This window comes from Nylanderia fulva, unplaced genomic scaffold (genome assembly GCF_048542155.1).
Source record: "Nylanderia fulva isolate GAGA-0341 unplaced genomic scaffold, ASM4854215v1 Scaffold94, whole genome shotgun sequence".
In the NCBI taxonomy this organism is placed as follows: Eukaryota; Metazoa; Arthropoda; class Insecta; order Hymenoptera; family Formicidae; genus Nylanderia; species Nylanderia fulva.
Window position 1 is genome coordinate 141,044 of NW_028191068.1, and position 18,773 is coordinate 159,816.

An 18,773-nucleotide genomic window follows, 5' to 3' on the forward strand; every position below is an offset into this window, starting at 1 on the left:
GTAAAGCTTGAAATACCCCTAAGATTATTATATTTAAAATATAATAGTTATTGCAAAAAAAAGTAACGATTCGTTACTTTTTAAGTTATTGTAATATGTTATTTTTCAGAGTCGATAACTGTTAACTGTTACTTTTATAAAATAACTTTCTTAACCCTGATAAATAAATATCGACGAAAAGTTGTTTCTTAAATTTCTTTTATCGCAATTTATTATTTTCAGTCTGAGAAACTACTTTGTGCTTCTCTCTCAGGTAAAATATCTGGAAATAATTCTAAGTTTCTATATTTCAATTTACCTAATAATAATAATTTCTTAGGTTCTTTTTTATTTTTAAAGAGTAGTCATTAAAATATATAATTATTTATTATTTAAATAGAAAATTTATTCTCTTTCTATCTACGACGCTCTACCGGTGATTGTAAAATGAGGACGTTTAAAGGCAAAAATAAACGTTCATCAGTAAAGATTCTTCCTGTACAGGACAGATTCTTGTCGGTATATAAATTCCATCGAATTCATTCTACGCATACGCACATACACACATAAATTACACACACATATACGAACATATATATGCATATATATCTTAGATCGTGTATACTCTTCTCGCAATCCTTGAACCATGAACTAATTTCATTCGATTATGTATATATACATATATATATACACGCAGTGCTTAACGCTGAATCCTCTCTTGTTACGGAGGGAGAGATTCAGATACATATATTCTTAAACGTAATGTTAATGTTAATAAATAAATATTTAGTGCTACTTTATGGATATGATCACCCTCCATTGTCCTTAACTGGCCTCGCGCGTTTTAATTACAAAATATCACACTAGGCAAAACCAAGAACCTTCGCTCAATCTCGGCTCTAAATGACAAACTCTTTAGGCTTTCGCATAAGCTTACGTTGGCTCTCTTTGGTGCATCGTTATTTTCTATAATGTGAGGATATCTGGGATTAAAAGAGAAGAACTGTAGAGCTCATCGGTGAATGATTTCAGTACAACGTAATCTCAGATGCTCCTCGACAAAGCCAATTTCAGACACTCACACAAGTATCGGACACTAATTATAAATGATATTAAAATAATTTTTAAGAATTTAAAAAGAAACAAGAAGTTTCAGAATCTCTCTCTCACTTTCTTTCTTGAAATAACGAGAAATATAGAAAACCTCGGTGTAATCTAGATTCTAGCAAGTATCTAAGAAGTCTCTAACAGTCAAAGAAGAATTCAAGAGTATCGTAGGATTAGTACAACCAAATTTGAGAAGTAAAAGCCTCTCTCTCGTGATTCGAAAGCTCAAATGAGCTTAATTTTCAAGAACTTTCGCAAGATCCTGATATACTTTTTCCTTCTTCTCTCACACATACACATGCACACATACACACACACTTTCTCTCTTTCTTTCACACTGTGGCTTATTAATTATATTTATAATAATATAATAAATCAGTCTAATCTTCCTTTGTAGAAAACATCCCTGACGACGGTGAGTTTTTCTTCGCGTCGGTAGAAACACTACTCCTGAAGATACCTAGCAAGCTACTCCTCAGACGAGTATAGATTTCTTTGCGCACAGTTGCGGTGAACTTGGTAGCCAGGCAGCCGATCGCCGCCGTGGCGAAGATCAGGTTGTAGAGAAGCACGAGCTTAAAATTTCCCAGCCACTCAATGCGCCCGAAGTCACCCAGAAGATCGAAGTTGGTCATTCCTGAGGAGAGGACAAACGAATAAAAGAAGCGAGCTCTATATTAGAAGATAGATACAGGGTGTCCTGTAGGAAATTGCTGAAACTGATCAGCTGTCATTTTTATAAATATATATATATATATATATATATATATATAGTGAAAATATTTATCATTAGTTTACATATGTGATTACTAGCACTTTTTTCATTACTTTTTCTCAATAAAATAAACTAGTATACAAACATTTTATTTATATCCATTAAAAACTGTAGACTTTCCTCTTTTCAATACAATTTTTGTTTTCTCAATAACTGCATGCATTAAAAAAATGACAGCTGATTAGTTTCAGCAATTTCCTATAAGTCACCCTGTAGAAGGTAGATTGGAACGTCTGCAAGCTAGAATCCGTTACCTAGAATTCGCGATAACAGCGGCAGGGCCGAACTGAGCACCAGCAGGAGGGCGCAGTTCGCGATGAGGTGGGTGAGCGGCGTGGAACGGAGTCTGGGCTGGACTCTTCTTACGCCCGGAAGAGCGTATAGGCCGATCGCGCTGGTCACGGCCAGGTAAAGGATCACCGCCACTTCAATTGTCGCGCCGACGGGTCCGAGCTTAGACAGGGAGCTGATACCAAGCGTAAATTGCTGTTCGAAATAAAAACAAATCAATTAATTAGACTTGAAATTAGTTTAATCTTCGAAATTGTATAATAAAAATTAATGGAAATGCATTAATTATATGTACGTTATCTGAATTAATTATTTATATATTAATTGATAGAAAAGAATGAGAAGCTTCGAGACTCTCGAGTTCTCGCCTCTGACGTCACAATCTGACATAGCCGCTACGAAGATCCAGAAAATAAATTTCTCGATTCTCTTAAAATTTGAGTCAGACTCAAAATTGACAGAGTCACAGGGACAAAAAACTGCGTGTACAAACCCTTGTGCTCAACGGCAGCGCTTTGATTCCTATCAGTAATTCCAATGTGTTTTGCACCGCCAGTAAAGCCGTAGCAGTAGATAAAACGAGTAGCGCCAGCATCGCCACTGGATAAAGCAACGTTCGTCGAACCCACCAGGTCCTCCGTTGTTGATCCAACAGTTGTCTCCGACTCCGGATGTCGTCCAGCCGTTGAGAAAGACCTTTCTGCAAAGCACCATTCCTTAGGCACAGCAAGCCCGGACTCATGCTCAGTAACGGCTCGTCTTCCTCCTCCATCGACGAGCTGCAACTTGCTGACGACGACATGGGCACCGGTGATACGTACGACTTCCCCGTCGCTTTCACATGCTGCAATCTGAACGGACGCATTCTGTTACGCACGCTGCTATTGAACATTGTAACGCGCAAATCTATGAAAGTAGGCGCTCTCACCTTCTGCGAATACAGTCCTCTTCTAATCTGTACGCAAAAAACTCTTCGTCCAAGTTCTTCAGAAACTGGGGTTTAACGAGAAACGACCCCACCACGCCAAACAGTCGTACAAATCCCACGGGAGTGCATACTGAAAATAGAACGTAATTAAGTGAATTGTCACAAAATATTAATATATATTTTATAAATTATTAATATATTTAATACATATTATTTTATAATATCTATTATTATATATATTTATAATACATACATTATATATATATATTTCATTATATGTACATACATATTATGTATGTATATATATATATATGGATATATATATATATATATATATATATATATATATATATATATATAAAATGTATTAATATATAATTAATAATATATTTTGATATATTAATATATATAATTGTCACAAAATATTAATATTAATATATTGTATTTACAAAATAAATCGCAGAATAAATAAAGGTGGATAACTTGTTCGTATAATGGATACAGTGACGTTTTTCGAAAACTTGTAATATACTTACACAATAACATCACCACGCCGACGAACGAGACGCAGGAATACAGGAAAGGTAGATAATAACTCCATAAATCTGTAAAGATAGTATTCTATTAATAGAAATCTACTAATAATTAATAGAAATCGAATACATCCTCGTAGAGATACCCTTAATTTAAACCTTATCTTTTTTTTAAATTCCAGATTGATTATGTGTACACTTACTGAGCAACGTGTGTAAACTCGAGTTTTGATAATCCAACAGAGACGACAGAACGTAAGTCATTCCTAGTACAAGAGTGCCCAGAAGACCGAGGACCGTCACTGTCTCGTATACTCTCGCCATCACGCCCTATGGATCAGGATAAGTTATTTCAAAAAGGACATGCGCTCCTTATTACAAATTTTTCGAGATTCTATCTCACCTTCTTATGGCCCTCGAAACCCTCCGACTCCGTAAAGAGGTAGGCGAAGGGCAGAAACACGAAAAGCGACAGGTTCGAGAACAGAAACACGTGGTTCCATAGACCTGTCGACACGATAAATGCATCTTGTTACAACAAAAGTTACTTGTTCTTTTTATTATTACGACACTTACATATATGCATTTCTTATACGGGATGTCCCATTTTAATGTCCCACCCCAAATAAGTTTTTTATTTTAGATATTCCACATTTTATGTCGAAAAATTGTTAATTTCGAACCTTTTAACTTAAAAAGCACTTGGCATCATCTTAAGTTTTAAAAAACTCTTGAGATAAGATACAAGAATATGCAATGAAAAATAGGTGGTTCCATTAAGAAATTAAAAGTGACCTTCAAGCAACTATTCAAGGTCGAATGGTACCATCTTATATCCTCTTCGAAACCATACAATTAAAACATTAAAATGGGATATTCCTCTGACTGATTACACTTTTTATCTTAAACGTTATCTATGATCTGGATTTTATGCAAATATAATATAAATTACTCCATTTATTTTCTTTTCCAGTAGGGATTCTCTTATGGATTATCTCACCTTGAACGAGAGAGCTGTTAAGCCACTTGACGTAGTAGCTGTTCGGATAGAGAATGAGTACTTCGTTGCTGGCGATAGACACCGGAAGTAGGAGGGTCGCGCCGACGGAGACCGCCAGGGCGACCGTGCACAGCCAGAGGCTGATCCTGTACACGGTGGCTTCATCCTCGTCCACCGACAGATAATCCTCGCGATCCCGGCGTCTAAAGCGCGCGATCAGCGCGTAACTCGAGATGTAAAGCAGCAGGAAAAGGAGTAAAAATATCTGCAAAATTAACAATATTTCAATTATTATATATACTATGTAATATATTGGTGTGTATAATATTAAAATTGCAAGACTTCATTGAAATTAATTGTTAATTAATATTGCTATATGCGTGCCCGGATAATTTTAATATCAGTCACACACATAAAATGCGATTAAACTTTTTCATAAATAATTTACATATATTTGAAATATATATTTTAAAATATATATATTTTTTTAAATATATATTTTTATAAATAATATCTGTATGTATTTTTTTTTAAACATCATGTTTTCAAAAAATATATTTTGTATCTATAATATCACATATATTAAAAAAAAATATATTGATAATTTAATAAATTATTTAAATATTAATATTATATTATAATTTATGAATTAATTTATTTAAATATCTTGATCATGAAAATATTTTTAATTATATATATATTTATATATAAATAAATTAGCAAAATAATATATGTATATGCATACAATTTTAATATCAATTACATACATAAAAACGCGAGTATAAATTTTTTCATAAAAAATTATATTTAAAATATGATATTTTAAAAATACATATATAATTTTAAATATATATATATATATATATATATATACGTATATTTAAAAAATATATATATTGATATTTTAATTATTTAAATATTAATAATATAATTTATTTAAATATCTTGATAACAAAAATATTTTTAATTATATGATATTTAAACAAATTACATCAAAATAATTTATATGTGCGTATATATATAATTTATATTTTAACAAATAATTTATTTAAGCGCAATTCAATGTTAAGATATATTTCTGATTGCAAATTATACAGATGCACGTATTTTGTAATCCAGTGTTTTCAGTAATAATTATTTTACGACATGGAAAGATAAATTAAAGCGGAAAAATTTTTATCCTTGGTTCGCTATTGATACCTCGCGCTTGATAAAATTCTTGAGAGACACCATTGCAATGACGTTACGTAAATAATACTGAATACCATTAACGCCGATTAGAGGAATGCTTACAACGCAGAAAAAAATGCAAAAGCACATCTATAAATAAAGCCTTATATGTGCGAACTTTGTCTGTGTCTTTTTTTCCTTCGTCATTGATATTTCCTTAAATATCGTTCGGTAATAAAATCCGTGACATGATTAATCAGCGCAACAATTAATAACAATAATAAGTGGAACAAACAAACATCGATTTCTCAATTGTCCATTGTTTTTTTCCCCGAAAGAGAAGGAAGAGAAGAAACGCCAGTGCTTTCAATTTTAATATCTTCATCTTTTTGGTATATCTACTTTTTCTTTTTTTCCAAAACATTAAAAAACTTTATTATTCAAAAACTATATTAATTTTTGCACGTTGTTACATTTTCTAATATTTTTTGCTGTTCTGGATTTCGTCTCTATACATATTTTACATCGAAAAATGTAATATGTTGTTTTATATATTAATATAATAACATAATATTAATTGTTATTATTATATTAATATATAATAAAAATAGATATTATATTATACATCTCAATTAATATAATATATTAGTAAAAAATAAATTATAATAATATATATTATTATATATGTATTTAAAAAAAAAATATATATATATATAGGTATATACTATAATATATATTTTTCATAATAATTTTTTATTAATATATTACATATCAAAAAATAATAAATAAATTATATTTTTTATTAATATATTTATATTAATATATTATATTAAAAATATATAATATATGTATAATATATTTATATATATTATTATATAATATATAAAATTATATATCATTAATTTCTTATTAATTATTACACTTAAAAATTTTGTTCTTTTTATCCAACATATAGTACATTCATTATCATATTAATTATTTAATCGATAAAATAAAAAAATCTGCAAAGTTGTCACACGAGGTCGTACTTGGGCACGAGAGATGAATGAGGCGATAAACGATTCCCACGCAAACACGTGGATCGAATTATTCAACAATGACTATTGTCTACGATCTATTAACTTGGTGGTATTGCAATTGTTGTAATTTATTAATGTGCTTATGCCTTTCTCCCCTTTTTTCTGGGATCGAAGTCACTTGGCGTTCCTTTATTTATTCATCGACTAATCCATCCGGTTTACTCTCACTTTGCAAGCGTGCATATCGCGTTTTGTCAGCTATATTAACACAATGTATACGTTGTAATTGACGTATTAATCCGCCCGGGGACGGATGTAATAAAACGGAGCGCGTATAATTACAAATAGAACAAATAGAACACGAGTTCTGCGTGACATTTTCGGCGTCGCGTTTGGCAGAAGCTTCCTTTCCGAGAGCTGAGAATAGGATGGATGAAAGCGGGATGAAGATGTGAGCTTTCGCCAGAACAATGCACCTACAAAGAAGTCTATATAATCTATTTTTAATTTCTAATAAACAATATATATATATATATATATATATATATATAATATATAATATATACATATATATATATAAAATATATAAAAAAATAAAAAATATAGTCCTGAAATTTGCGAATAAAAATATTATAGCAAGAAAGCTCCATAAAAGCTCGATAAAAATGATATATATATATAATTTTTATCGAGCTTTCCTGCTATAATATTTAAATTTGCGAATGAAAATATTATAGTAAAAAAGCTCTATAAAAGCTCGATAAAAATTATATATATATATTAAAAAAATTAATTTTTGTAATTATCAATCAAAAAGCAGATCGAAATAATTATCACCTAGCTTACTTTTATATATTATTAATATAGTAAATCATGTAAATATTATATTATATTATATAAAAATCGATTTAAATAGTTTTTTATATTATATTAGAAATTAATTTTCCATTTCTGATTTTTTTCATTCATGATTTCTCACAGATAAAAAAGTAATTAAAAAATAACAATATAAAAAAACTAAAAATAATGAACAAACTATTATATTTTATATTATAGGAAAAAATGTGTATCTTTTTAAATTTGCAAAATAAGGATATTTTTGATTCGTAAATATTGGATATTTCAAGTGCATGGTAGAAAAGATGAAAGAAAAGATACATTTATATATAGTTGATTACCGTTATCGCTCGTGTCATTTTTGATCATTGACCCCGATCGAAAAGTCTACCGAGCGTTACGTTTTGCGATTCCGCGAGAATTTTTCTCTATTCGCACTTCTCGCATTATTGCCGATCAAACGGGATCTTTTCGCGTGCGCCTGCATTTTCTTCTTGAAGATTGCGGTTTTCCAGTTAACCCGCAATAAACATTTTTTATTTTATTTTATTCAAGAACGTCACGGTGTTTTTTCATCGCGTCTTTCCTGTTCTGTATATAATTTTTACAGGATTGGGTAAGTTAATGATTTTTTTAAAACCAAGTTAAGTTAAAATTATATAGTTGCTTATAAAATTAATTTAATTAAGTTAAAAGTTTGCATGAACAAAAAATTCAATCAAAAGTTAATTTTTAAAAACATTATTTATATTAAATTAGAATTTTGTTTGTTAATTTTTTTTTAAATTTATAATAACAAATAACAAAAAAATATTTTTATATAGAAATATATTTTTTGGTAATTACAATTGATAATAAATAAATATAAAAATTAATAATACTTTAATTTAAAAATAATACGTTTATATAACTTAACAAAAAAATTTAACTGAGGAAAAAAGTTAATAAGTTTAAGGTCAAAAATAATCAGTTTAAGTTAAAAATAAATACATTTAAAGTTAACTAACCTACGTTAAAAGTTATTAACTTTTTTAACTTATAGTTATTATATCCAGCCCTGAATTTTTAATATAATAATTAAATTGTCCTTTTCTCCTTTTCTCGCTTCGAAGAATTAATTATTCCTCGCTCGTAGTTAAAATAAGTAATTAAATGCGAAAACAAAGCGATTATATCATTTGGCACACAGATCGAGGCGCGAAAAATAAAGCGGGACAAAGCTTTCACGAGACTTTCCAAAGAGTTTCGCGAAAAACGAGGTAAGAAAAAGTATATTAGTCGGTATTAAATTCTCATTTATAATTTCGATCGTAACTGCACATCTGAACTCGTTATAAAAAAAAAGATAACTGGTAAAATCGCAACAATTTAATTCGTCGTTTTTTCTCGATATCATGTTTCTTCCATTCAAATTAAATCGAGAACGGTAGCTTCGCCCCCAAGGTGTGGTTTCCGGTAGCCTTTGGATCACCTTAATCGATCATCGGTTAAGGTTGTGAAACAGGATGTGAACATCGCAAAACCAATCGATATAATTATCTACATAATTATTCATAGAATATTTTAATCTCTATATTTATTATAATATAGAATGAATCATTTAAGGAGCCATCCGAATAATTCCAACAATTTTAGATATAGATATAAAAATTCGTGAAGGATAAATTATGTGATATCAATAAGGAAAACGTCACCTTCCGATATCATAAAACTTTTACTTCAAATATTTTTTCCTATCTCCAAATTATCTGTAGGAATTATTCGAGTGACCGGTCTTTAAGTCACTTACTCGATTATAATATCTTAATACTATATATAATAAGAATAATATTGTACATATGTATATAGTAGTTTTACTACTACATATAATGTATATAGTAAACAAACTTGTCTATATAATTTTTATATTTACTATATATATATATATTATTATGTAATATATTATATAAAGAATATATTATTATTATTATATAAATATTATTGTAATATATAATATTAATATAATATATAATAAAATACTAATATTATTATATAATAACAATAATAACAACAACAACAACAATAATTAGATAATAATAATGATAATATACAATCACAATATAATATATAGTAAATATATAAATAAGTATAATATGAATAATTATATAAAGAAATCATTATATGATAAAAAATAATTAATATATGTATATAGTAATGTTATTTATATTTATATTATTTTTTATATTTACTGTATGTATATGATTATATATATATATATATATATATATATATATATATATATATATATATATATAATTATCTATATATAAAATAGAAATTTTTGAAATTTTGTCATCAGGTAAAGTTAATCAACTTAAAGCTTGCGGTCTTCGGAGAAGACTTTTTTCTTCTCTTTCATATATTCTATCTCTCGACCGGTTCCTCGTCGCGAGAAATTCGCAAAACGAAGACGTCGAAGACGGCGACGAGGAGAAAAAAATGACCTGAGATTCGTGCACACGTGTTTTCACGACCACGTCTGCGAAACGCATGTGCAACATTCACTTTGGGTGAATGCACTTGCGCGAGGCAAGTTCGTCCGCGATGTTTGAAATTCTTCCCGGAGCAGCATTTCTGATTAGATTTCATTATCTTACACACGACACGAGCCGGAACGAAACAAGGTCCAAGAATTAAAGCCGGATATTTTGCTCGATGATTTGCAAAGTGTCCCGGATCGTCATTCATTCGTGGCGAATCGTTGCGGAAGAGCATTTTTTCGCCGCAAATATATATATATATATATATATATATATATATAATATAGTATATTTAATTTTTATAGTAAATATATAGTTATATAATAAAAATAGGTATTATAGTAAATTTATAGTATATAGTATAAAATAAATATTACAGTAAATATAGTATATACCTAGTAAATATTATATATACTATATTTTATATATTATATACTTATATAATTACTATATATTATTATATATTACTATATATATATATTATAGATATATGAATTATTATTACAATAGTATTATAAATTATTATTATGCACTATATTAGATATCAAATATATTATATGTATATATAATATATAGATATATATTATAATATATATAATATAATAATATATAATAATATATGTACAATATATGTATATAAAATAGATATATATTTATATTTACTATGTTATTTTAATATTTAATAAATATAATTATCTATATAATAGCAATATTAGAAATTCTACAAGAATTTGCAAATTGCAAGATAATTCTCAATTTAGAAAACTCTTTGCTCGCGAGATCGACGTAAAATTTAATTAAAGACGAAAATTGGCAGCCTATTATTTACAAAACTTGCTCTTGTATCTCGCAGAGATATAAAAGGGCAGAGGAAACAGAGAGAAAGACAAATTTTATCTCTCTCGTTTTAAAAAAACATATTATCTTACTCCATTTTTATCTTTAATATTAAATTAAAAATTATTACAATACTTTTATATTTAAATAAAATTTTTCTCAAGAGACATTTTTTTCAATTCGATTCATTTGAGAAATTTATTCAAAATACACGCGCGTAAAAATTTTGCGCATTATCTCTCTCTCGCTTCAACTTCTCGTATAAATCAGAAACGAAACGTCGTGAAGCATAAATAAACAAAGAAGACAGCCTCAATAATCCACGTCGCAAATAACGGACTTCCCGAAATAAAACTTAAAATGAACTCGTTTATCAACTCCTCGTGGAACGCGATAAGATACATTATTTCGTAATTGAACAATTTATAATTATTATCGCGAGAATAAAAGTCGAACTCCGAAAAGTTCGAGTCGTAAAAAAAAAATTTCTTCCTCCCTCTTTCTCTCTTTACTTAATTGATATTTCTTCGGACATTGATCCTCGAATTCGTAATTTGCACAACGAATTGTATATAATTTGAATAATAAATATATAATAATATATTTTATAATAATAAAAATATTTTATACGATATAGTTTTCAAATATATTTTTTAAATATTATTTTATAATTTACAATATTTATATATATATATATATATATATTTTGTAATAATAATTTTAATATTATTTTATAATAATGTATATTTTTTTATACACATATATTTCGGAAAATTTGCTGTGAAAAAAAGATTTCTCCGAGAGCGTAAAATAAGCGTCTGCAACACATGACATTTTTCTGAAGGGAAGTTCGCGACCGCAAAAAAATTCCGCGAATATTTTACGAGCACGGGAAGAATGAAATAGAGCGAGGTAGACATATATATTATACACATAAAAAAATATATATATATATGTATATTCGTGAACGTGGTTTATTACTCACTATATTCTCCCGCACGGTGTTGTGAAACAACTGTTCCCTGAGGTCAGCGTCATCTTCCATCTTCACCTGTTTGTCAACGGATGTCTGTCTCGGTAGGCGGCCAGTGGCAGCGACAACATTTTACCATCTCGCACGGCTCCGCGACAACATCGGCCCGCCGTGGAAACGTCACGCCGAGGGTGTGTATTCACGCTCTCGCTCGCCCGTGTCGTGTGACGTGTCCGTCTCTCCGCGACGCGATGCCAAGTGCGTGTACGTGTGTGTGTGTGTGTGTTTACGCGGCGGTAGGCATGGATGCCTCAATTCATCAACGGACCAACCAGCTGCCACCACGGTCGCGAACGTACTGATTTTTAGTGACTGTTATCTCGTCTGAATTGACAGGTTTCCTATTTCTCCCGCCAGGCGGCGCTGGTGTCGCCGTGAAAGTTCGCCACTCTATGTAAGAGGCTTTTTTTTATGGCGAGAATTTTTCTTTCACTAGGAAAAATGTTAGGGATTTTTTTAGTAAATGTACGAGTTTTGAAAATTTGAATTCAAAATTATTCACAAATTCGAGTATGAAAAAATTAACTGATTGATTGTTAAAATAAAAATGAACGAATGAAAATAAATAATAATAAAATTAATAAATAAAACTAATAATAAAAGATAATAAATAATAAAAATAAATACAATTAAGTAATAAATAAATCAATATAAAAATTCAGACAAGTATCATAATGGATTTGTACAGAATTGGATATTACCAAAGTTAATAACTAGTTAATTAGTTAAAATTTAAAAAGTAAGTTATAAAGTTAACAACTTTTTACTTAGCTTAAATTTTTAACTTCAACTAGTTATTTTGGACCTTATAAACTTTTTTCTAAATTAAATTTTTTTTATCTCTGAATACCATTATTGTTTTTTTTTATAAGTTATAAACGTATTATTTTTAAATTAAAGTATTATTAATTTTTATGTTCATTCGTCATAAGTGTAATTACCAAAAAATATATTTCTATATAAAAATCAAAATATCTTCGTTATATGTTATTATAAATTTTAAAAGAATCGACTAACAAAATTCTAATTTAATATAAAATTTTTTTAAAAATTAACTTTTGATTTAACTTCACTTAATTTAATCTTGACTTTCATTGAGTTAATTTTTTGTTCATGCAAACTTTACGTAACTAAATTAATTTTATAAGCAACTAATTTTAACTTAATTTAGTTTAAAAAAATCATTAACTTATCCAACCCTGGATATTACAATATATATACAATATATATAAATGTAAATGTAGTTAACTGGTTGAACGTTTGCAAGAATATAGAAATCGAAGAAATTTACATGACATTAAGATTTAAAACAATATCTTCGTATGTATGCATCTTACAAACGATCTGGGAATTAAAAAATTGTTAAAACGATATTTAGTCAAAATCAATAACTTGTATATTATGCACATTAACAATCCTCAATAGAGAGTGCACCGCAAAAGATTTTTATTCTAATGATAATGTTGCTATATTTCGTAAATTGCGCTTTGCTCGAAGTAGAAAACATGCTGCCATCGCATCTAGCTATAAAACGACATTTCATTAATCCTAAACAGTATAAAATATCCCAGATATTTATACAAAATTGCACTACAGCCAAACAATATATTATGAGCACAAACAGTCTTAAAATATATATATATATATATATATATATGTATATATATATGTATATATGTATATATGTATATATATATATATATATATATATATATTGATATATACATATAAATATATATGTATATATCAATAAAAAATGTAAATACAATTACTTAAAAAATATATAATTACTAGAAATTAACGAATTATTTCCTAGCATATATAATTGGATAATTTACATATCACTTTAATTTATAAAAATATCACTCATGCTTCTCTTTCCTTTTCTCTCCCTCCCTCCTATCCTTTCCAGATACGCACGAAATATTCGATTTTTGCAGTAGAAAGAATCTGTAGTAATAAGTACTTATATTATATAAGGTGTTGCAGTAGCGTAAATATGCATAATGTGAATAAATGAATGAACCCAGAACACATCCGGAGGGCATCTCCGAATCGAAGAAGAGACTATTGTTGTATACTGTTTAGGGTCAAGGATAGTCACCGAAGAGTGACCTAAAATAGTGTTGTGGGCTGTCGATGCGAGGCTACGCCATCACTTCGCCAAAATTCGTGTGACCGGTGTCCTTGGCGTGTTGCTGCGCAGCCGCTTGCCCGTTCAAGGTGATCTTGCAATCGATGCACATCAGCCGAAACTTTTGCACGTCCGTGAACTGACGACTTGATCTCGCCTCTCTCGCGAGCTGGGCGGCTTCCCGTAATATCCTCTCATCTTCGGTAGGAAAGATCGTTTGGATGCTGCCACCCTAGTGAAGAGAAAAAAGTATAAACATTTCTATCAATTCAGAATTAATTCTAAAGTTTTCTACATAATATTTGGAAAAAAAAGAAATATAATTATATTAAAATAAAAACAATATTAATTAATTTTAATAATTATATTGAAATAAAAAATTAATATATTGAAAGAAAAATCGCTAAAGATTTTGAAAAATCTTATTACAAGATATTAAAAAAAATATATTGAGAAGAATATTTAATTTAAATAATAATTTTAATAATTATATTGAAACATAAATATATTGAAAGAAAAATCGCTCATCTGAAGGTTTAAAGATCTTATTACAAGATATTAAAAAAAGTATTATATTGGAATAAAAAAAATAATATATTGAAAGAAAAATCACTCATCTGAAGATTGAAAGATCTTATTACAAGATATGGAAAAAAGTATTATATTGAAATAAAAAAAATATATTAAAATCACTCATTTTTTTAGAGATTGAAAGATTTTTTGCATGATATTTAAAAAAAAAATATTAATTTTATATATATATATATATATATATATATATATATAATAATTATATTGAAATAAAAATATCTGATAAATTTCAATAATAATTGTATTGAAATGAAAATAATAAATTGTTATTGAAAGAAAAATCATTCAATCCTAGATTTTCATAAAATCTAAGAGAAGATTTATCAATTATTGATAATAATTACGTCGAGAGGCTCCAGGTAGAGCGGATCGTAATGGATGCCGTCGAATATGAGGAAAACCCGCTGAGCATAATGCTGATCCTCGCCGAATCTATTGATGATTGCGTTAATGCTGTCGATCACCGCTATCTCCAAGCCGTAAAACTTGGATAGAATCGATAATTCGATGGCGCCGCCCCAAGAATCGGTTTTAAGGATCCACTTGCAATATTCGGCATTGGGTCTCCCCAGAAACGCTTCCGAATATTCATCCGAGTCCGCAGCCACCGCGTTTGCTATGATCTCCCTCATGAAACTGGCGCAACTGGTATCGACTTTCCCTGAAGAAGCATTAAACAGCTGTTATTATGATTTCTGGTAACTTTATGAATTAGCAAATATATATTTTCTCTCACAAATCTGTCATAATCTCAAAATTATTTTTGTATAATTTTTCCTAGACTATTTTTAGCTATTTGTATGTTTAATTCATGCAGTTCTTAATAACTTAATACTTGCTTCTTATAAAATTATACACAAATTATATTTATTTCTTCATACTGGAAAAAAGATACTCAAATATTTTCTTACGGATGACTCGCTTTACATTCTAAATATATCTTTTACCTTTCTCACCATTTAGAACATAACCGACACTGGTGAAAAGACAAGAGTTGTCTGCAGGCACAACCTTCCTCATAAGAACACCAGGAATATTGGCAAAGCTCTCCTGGTCAACAATGTGTGAACGGCCATAATCGTTGGGTCTATTGAACACGATCTGTAATGCATAATGTTTATATAAGACAATCCTTTTAACTTTTGACATCGAGTAAAATAATTAATGTGTAAAATCTCTCAGAATGACAAAATTAATTTGTTACGCATTAAAGCTTAAGTAAAAAATAGGATTAAAATAATTATGAATAAAATTAAAATATAAATATAATATAAATATGATATAATATAAATTTAATAAAATATAAATATAAATAAAATTAATAATTGCAAATAAATAATTAAAATAAACAATTCCCAGGTTGCGAGTCTTACAAGTTTAACTTCCTATTTTCAATTTTAAAAAACAGATAACAAGCCAAATTTTTTTACACATATTTTACTTGAAAGAATATTTATTTGCAAAAAAAATATGAATTCAACTTCACAGATCACCAAAAAAATTAATCTAACGCAATTATGAATTACATAACACCTGGTTTTACTTTTCTCTCCGAGAAGATTCGAAATCGTTGCACAAACCTGTTTCTCCTCGACGATGAGGGTGTCCCCGGAGATGATGCCGACGCGCTCGATGGTGACGTCGGGCGCGTCCAGGTCGACGGGTTTCGGCGGGAATCCAACGAGAACGTGGAGAGCGGCGACAGGAATCCCGGTGAGCTCGGCCAGCTTCGCCTTCAGCTGGGACACTTTGTCCTGGGGCGCGAGGCCGTTGACGATCTTCTGACCCGATTTGGTCTTCACCCGGAGGACGAAACCCGCCATGACGACAAGACGGACCTGTCAAAGACTCGAGACTCACGAAAAGACGGCGACGTAAGGGATCCGAGTCTCCCCGATCAGCTGTTCCGCGCGTGCCCTCGCGGCACCCTCGCTCTCGCCTTCGACGTCGTCCTGGAAGAATCGATCTCACGTAAGCTCGCAACTACACATCCTTGTCGATAGGCAAGACGCGATAACAGCAGACAGCTAGCAGCTGGTCATCGTGAATGGGATCTCCGCGCGAGCGCACTGAAGTCGCCGAGCTTCGGACCCCAGGAATTCCCTGGGCGACAGCCAATCAGGACGTCGAGCGAATCTTCGCGCATGCGCAGCGCAAATGCAGATTTTTATGAAATAAAATATAATTATATTATATATTATGTATTATATATTATATTATATATTACATATTATACATTATATTGTTATAATTATATATTATATTATATATTAATATGATGTATAATATAATATCATTAATATATATATAATATATAAGAAAATTATAATAATATAACCATATATAATATAATATAATATATAATATAGAATTATTTAATATAATATATATAATATATAATTTATAATATAATATAATATATAATATATACCTCTAGGCGGAAGTGGGCACATCGACACGTGAAAACCCTTAAGTTAGTTATTATTTATTTAAATAATTATTATGTCGTAAAAGAAAAAGAATCGCGCCGTTACTTCTTTAGATTTTAGAAAATTAGAATATTTTATTCTTTTGCGTTTTCGTATTAGAAGTTTCTGGGCTGCAGCGCACGTGCTGGTCGATCCTAATTTTTACAGCCGACCTCTTTTCCTTTTGACCGACCTTGTTTATTTTTATGACCGACCTTTTCATTTTTATGGCCGACCCTTTTTTATGACTTCCGTAGTGGACGCTAAAAGAAGAAAAAGAAGAAAAAATGCGTAGGAGATTTTCTCGAATGTTCCTTTCCACGTGGCGGTTGCGCCTCTAAATTTATTTAAGATGCGTAATTTCTTAAATTAACACGGATTTCACTTACCTTTAATAATATTTTCTTGATTGCGTCAGCTCGTTTTTGTAAGTAGCGAGTAAAGCAAGGATCGTCCTCCGGGATGTTCAGTAACGGCATGCGTCGTGGCAGGAAAGTTATCGGTACTGATTTCCACGGCAGGAGCTTGTTGTTGTTATTAATGTTTGTGTTATTTTTGGTGTTAAAAAGTTTTTCGTATTCTCAGGGCCGGCCTGGTACTCTACACCGAGTAATTGAATGTATTGTTCGGTTACCGATTCACGATAAATTCGATTTAATTTATTACGAAGTTGGTTTTTCTTTTCGCGCGTCGCGTTTTAGGCATAATGAATTAGAATCGGAGACATTCTCGGAACAATTGCGTTAATAGGGAAGATCGATGTGCGGCGGATCTCACTATCGATTCCTTATTTCGGCGCGTAAAGAGAATTCTAGCTGTGATAAGCGGTGGTCCGCTCTAAGCACAGTTCGAATTTGTTCCGGATTCGAATTCAATGCTTTGAGAACTTGTTGCTAACTAACGCGTTTTTGTCACAAATAGATTTCGTGGAATTTATCAGAAATTTATTGAACACTTGTTACACAGAACACACTGGTTTATTCTTATATTGATAAAAAGTAGTATTTAGACTTTTCTAGAGTTAGAATAAATTTTAGAATTAGGACTAAGAAGTGTACTACTTAGAGTCGCGAGATGAACTGCCGAAATTCGGGACTGCTCTGAGGCTGAGGTCCTTCGTTTCGGCGGCCGAGAGTGGGGAAACTCTCTAGGATAGGGATTCTCGCCGTGGTGGGAGGTCCCTAGACGCTACGAAGCGCCGCGCTTAGTTTTTAGGCGGAGTTAGAAGTCATGGCCGGCATTGGCGCGCTTTTCGAACGGCCCTTGATGAATTTAGAATTTTATTCTTTAAGAAATCGAAAAAATTTATATGGCCGGACGTGACATACTATAATATATAATATAATATATAATATAATATATAATATAATATATATAATATAATATAATATATAATATATAATATAATGTATAATTCTTAATTTGTTAAACTCTTAATAATGTTTAATATAATGTATAATATATAAAGTATAATATATATTAAACTAAAAATAAATATATAATTATATTATATATATTATATTTATATATTATATTCTAGTATAAAATAAAT

At 29.9% G+C, this 18,773-nt stretch overlaps 2 protein-coding genes across 3 annotated transcripts; both read right to left on the reverse strand.

Annotated features, from left to right (window-relative positions):
- Nucleotides 1-347: 347 nt before the first annotated feature.
- Nucleotides 348-12,320, reverse strand: lili (LMBR1-like protein lilipod). The gene is made up of 9 exons (XM_029306695.2): nucleotides 11,981-12,320; nucleotides 4,614-4,878; nucleotides 4,017-4,120; nucleotides 3,817-3,943; nucleotides 3,617-3,685; nucleotides 3,081-3,210; nucleotides 2,646-3,003; nucleotides 2,116-2,347; nucleotides 348-1,723 (listed from the first exon to the last, which is right to left on the reverse strand). Exons 1-9 carry the CDS (start codon nucleotides 12,038-12,040, stop codon nucleotides 1,467-1,469), a joined length of 1,602 nt encoding a protein of 533 aa, XP_029162528.1. The 5' UTR covers nucleotides 12,041-12,320; the 3' UTR covers nucleotides 348-1,466.
- Nucleotides 12,321-13,401: 1,081 nt separating this feature from the next.
- On the reverse strand, nucleotides 13,402-18,307 carry Yod1 (Yod1 deubiquitinase). Of its 2 annotated transcripts, none has more exons than XM_085490008.1 (6): nucleotides 17,611-18,307; nucleotides 17,185-17,484; nucleotides 16,334-16,889; nucleotides 15,710-15,854; nucleotides 15,098-15,414; nucleotides 13,402-14,394 (listed from the first exon to the last, which is right to left on the reverse strand). In XM_085490008.1, the coding sequence occupies exons 3-6, from the start codon at nucleotides 16,574-16,576 to the stop codon at nucleotides 14,176-14,178; spliced, it is 924 nt and encodes a 307-aa protein (XP_085346134.1). In that variant the 5' UTR covers nucleotides 16,577-16,889; nucleotides 17,185-17,484; nucleotides 17,611-18,307; the 3' UTR covers nucleotides 13,402-14,175. The 2 variants fall into 2 exon arrangements, with proteins under 2 accessions (XP_085346134.1, XP_085346133.1); XM_085490007.1 differs by having other exon boundaries at nucleotides 15,701-15,854.
- Nucleotides 18,308-18,773: the final 466 nt, after the last annotated feature.

Excerpts from the sequence above, each read along its gene's own strand:
- lili (XM_029306695.2), bottom strand. The coding sequence starts at position 12,040 with ATGGAAGATGACGCTGACCTCAGGGAACAGTTGTTTCACAACACCGTG. Across the intron at positions 4,121-4,613 it reads TAACAGCTCTCTCGTTCAAG|GTCTATGGAACCACGTGTTT; the intron begins GTGAGATAATCC and ends TCGTGTCGACAG. Across the intron at positions 1,724-2,115 it reads GCTGTTATCGCGAATTCTAG|GAATGACCAACTTCGATCTT; the intron begins GTAACGGATTCT and ends TCCTCTCCTCAG.
- Yod1 (XM_085490007.1), bottom strand. The coding sequence starts at position 16,576 with ATGGCGGGTTTCGTCCTCCGGGTGAAGACCAAATCGGGTCAGAAGATC. Across the intron at positions 15,855-16,333 it reads TCATCGTCGAGGAGAAACAG|ATCGTGTTCAATAGACCCAA; the intron begins GTTTGTGCAACG and ends TATGCATTACAG. Across the intron at positions 14,395-15,097 it reads TCTACCTGGAGCCTCTCGAC|GGTGGCAGCATCCAAACGAT; the intron begins GTAATTATTATC and ends TCTCTTCACTAG.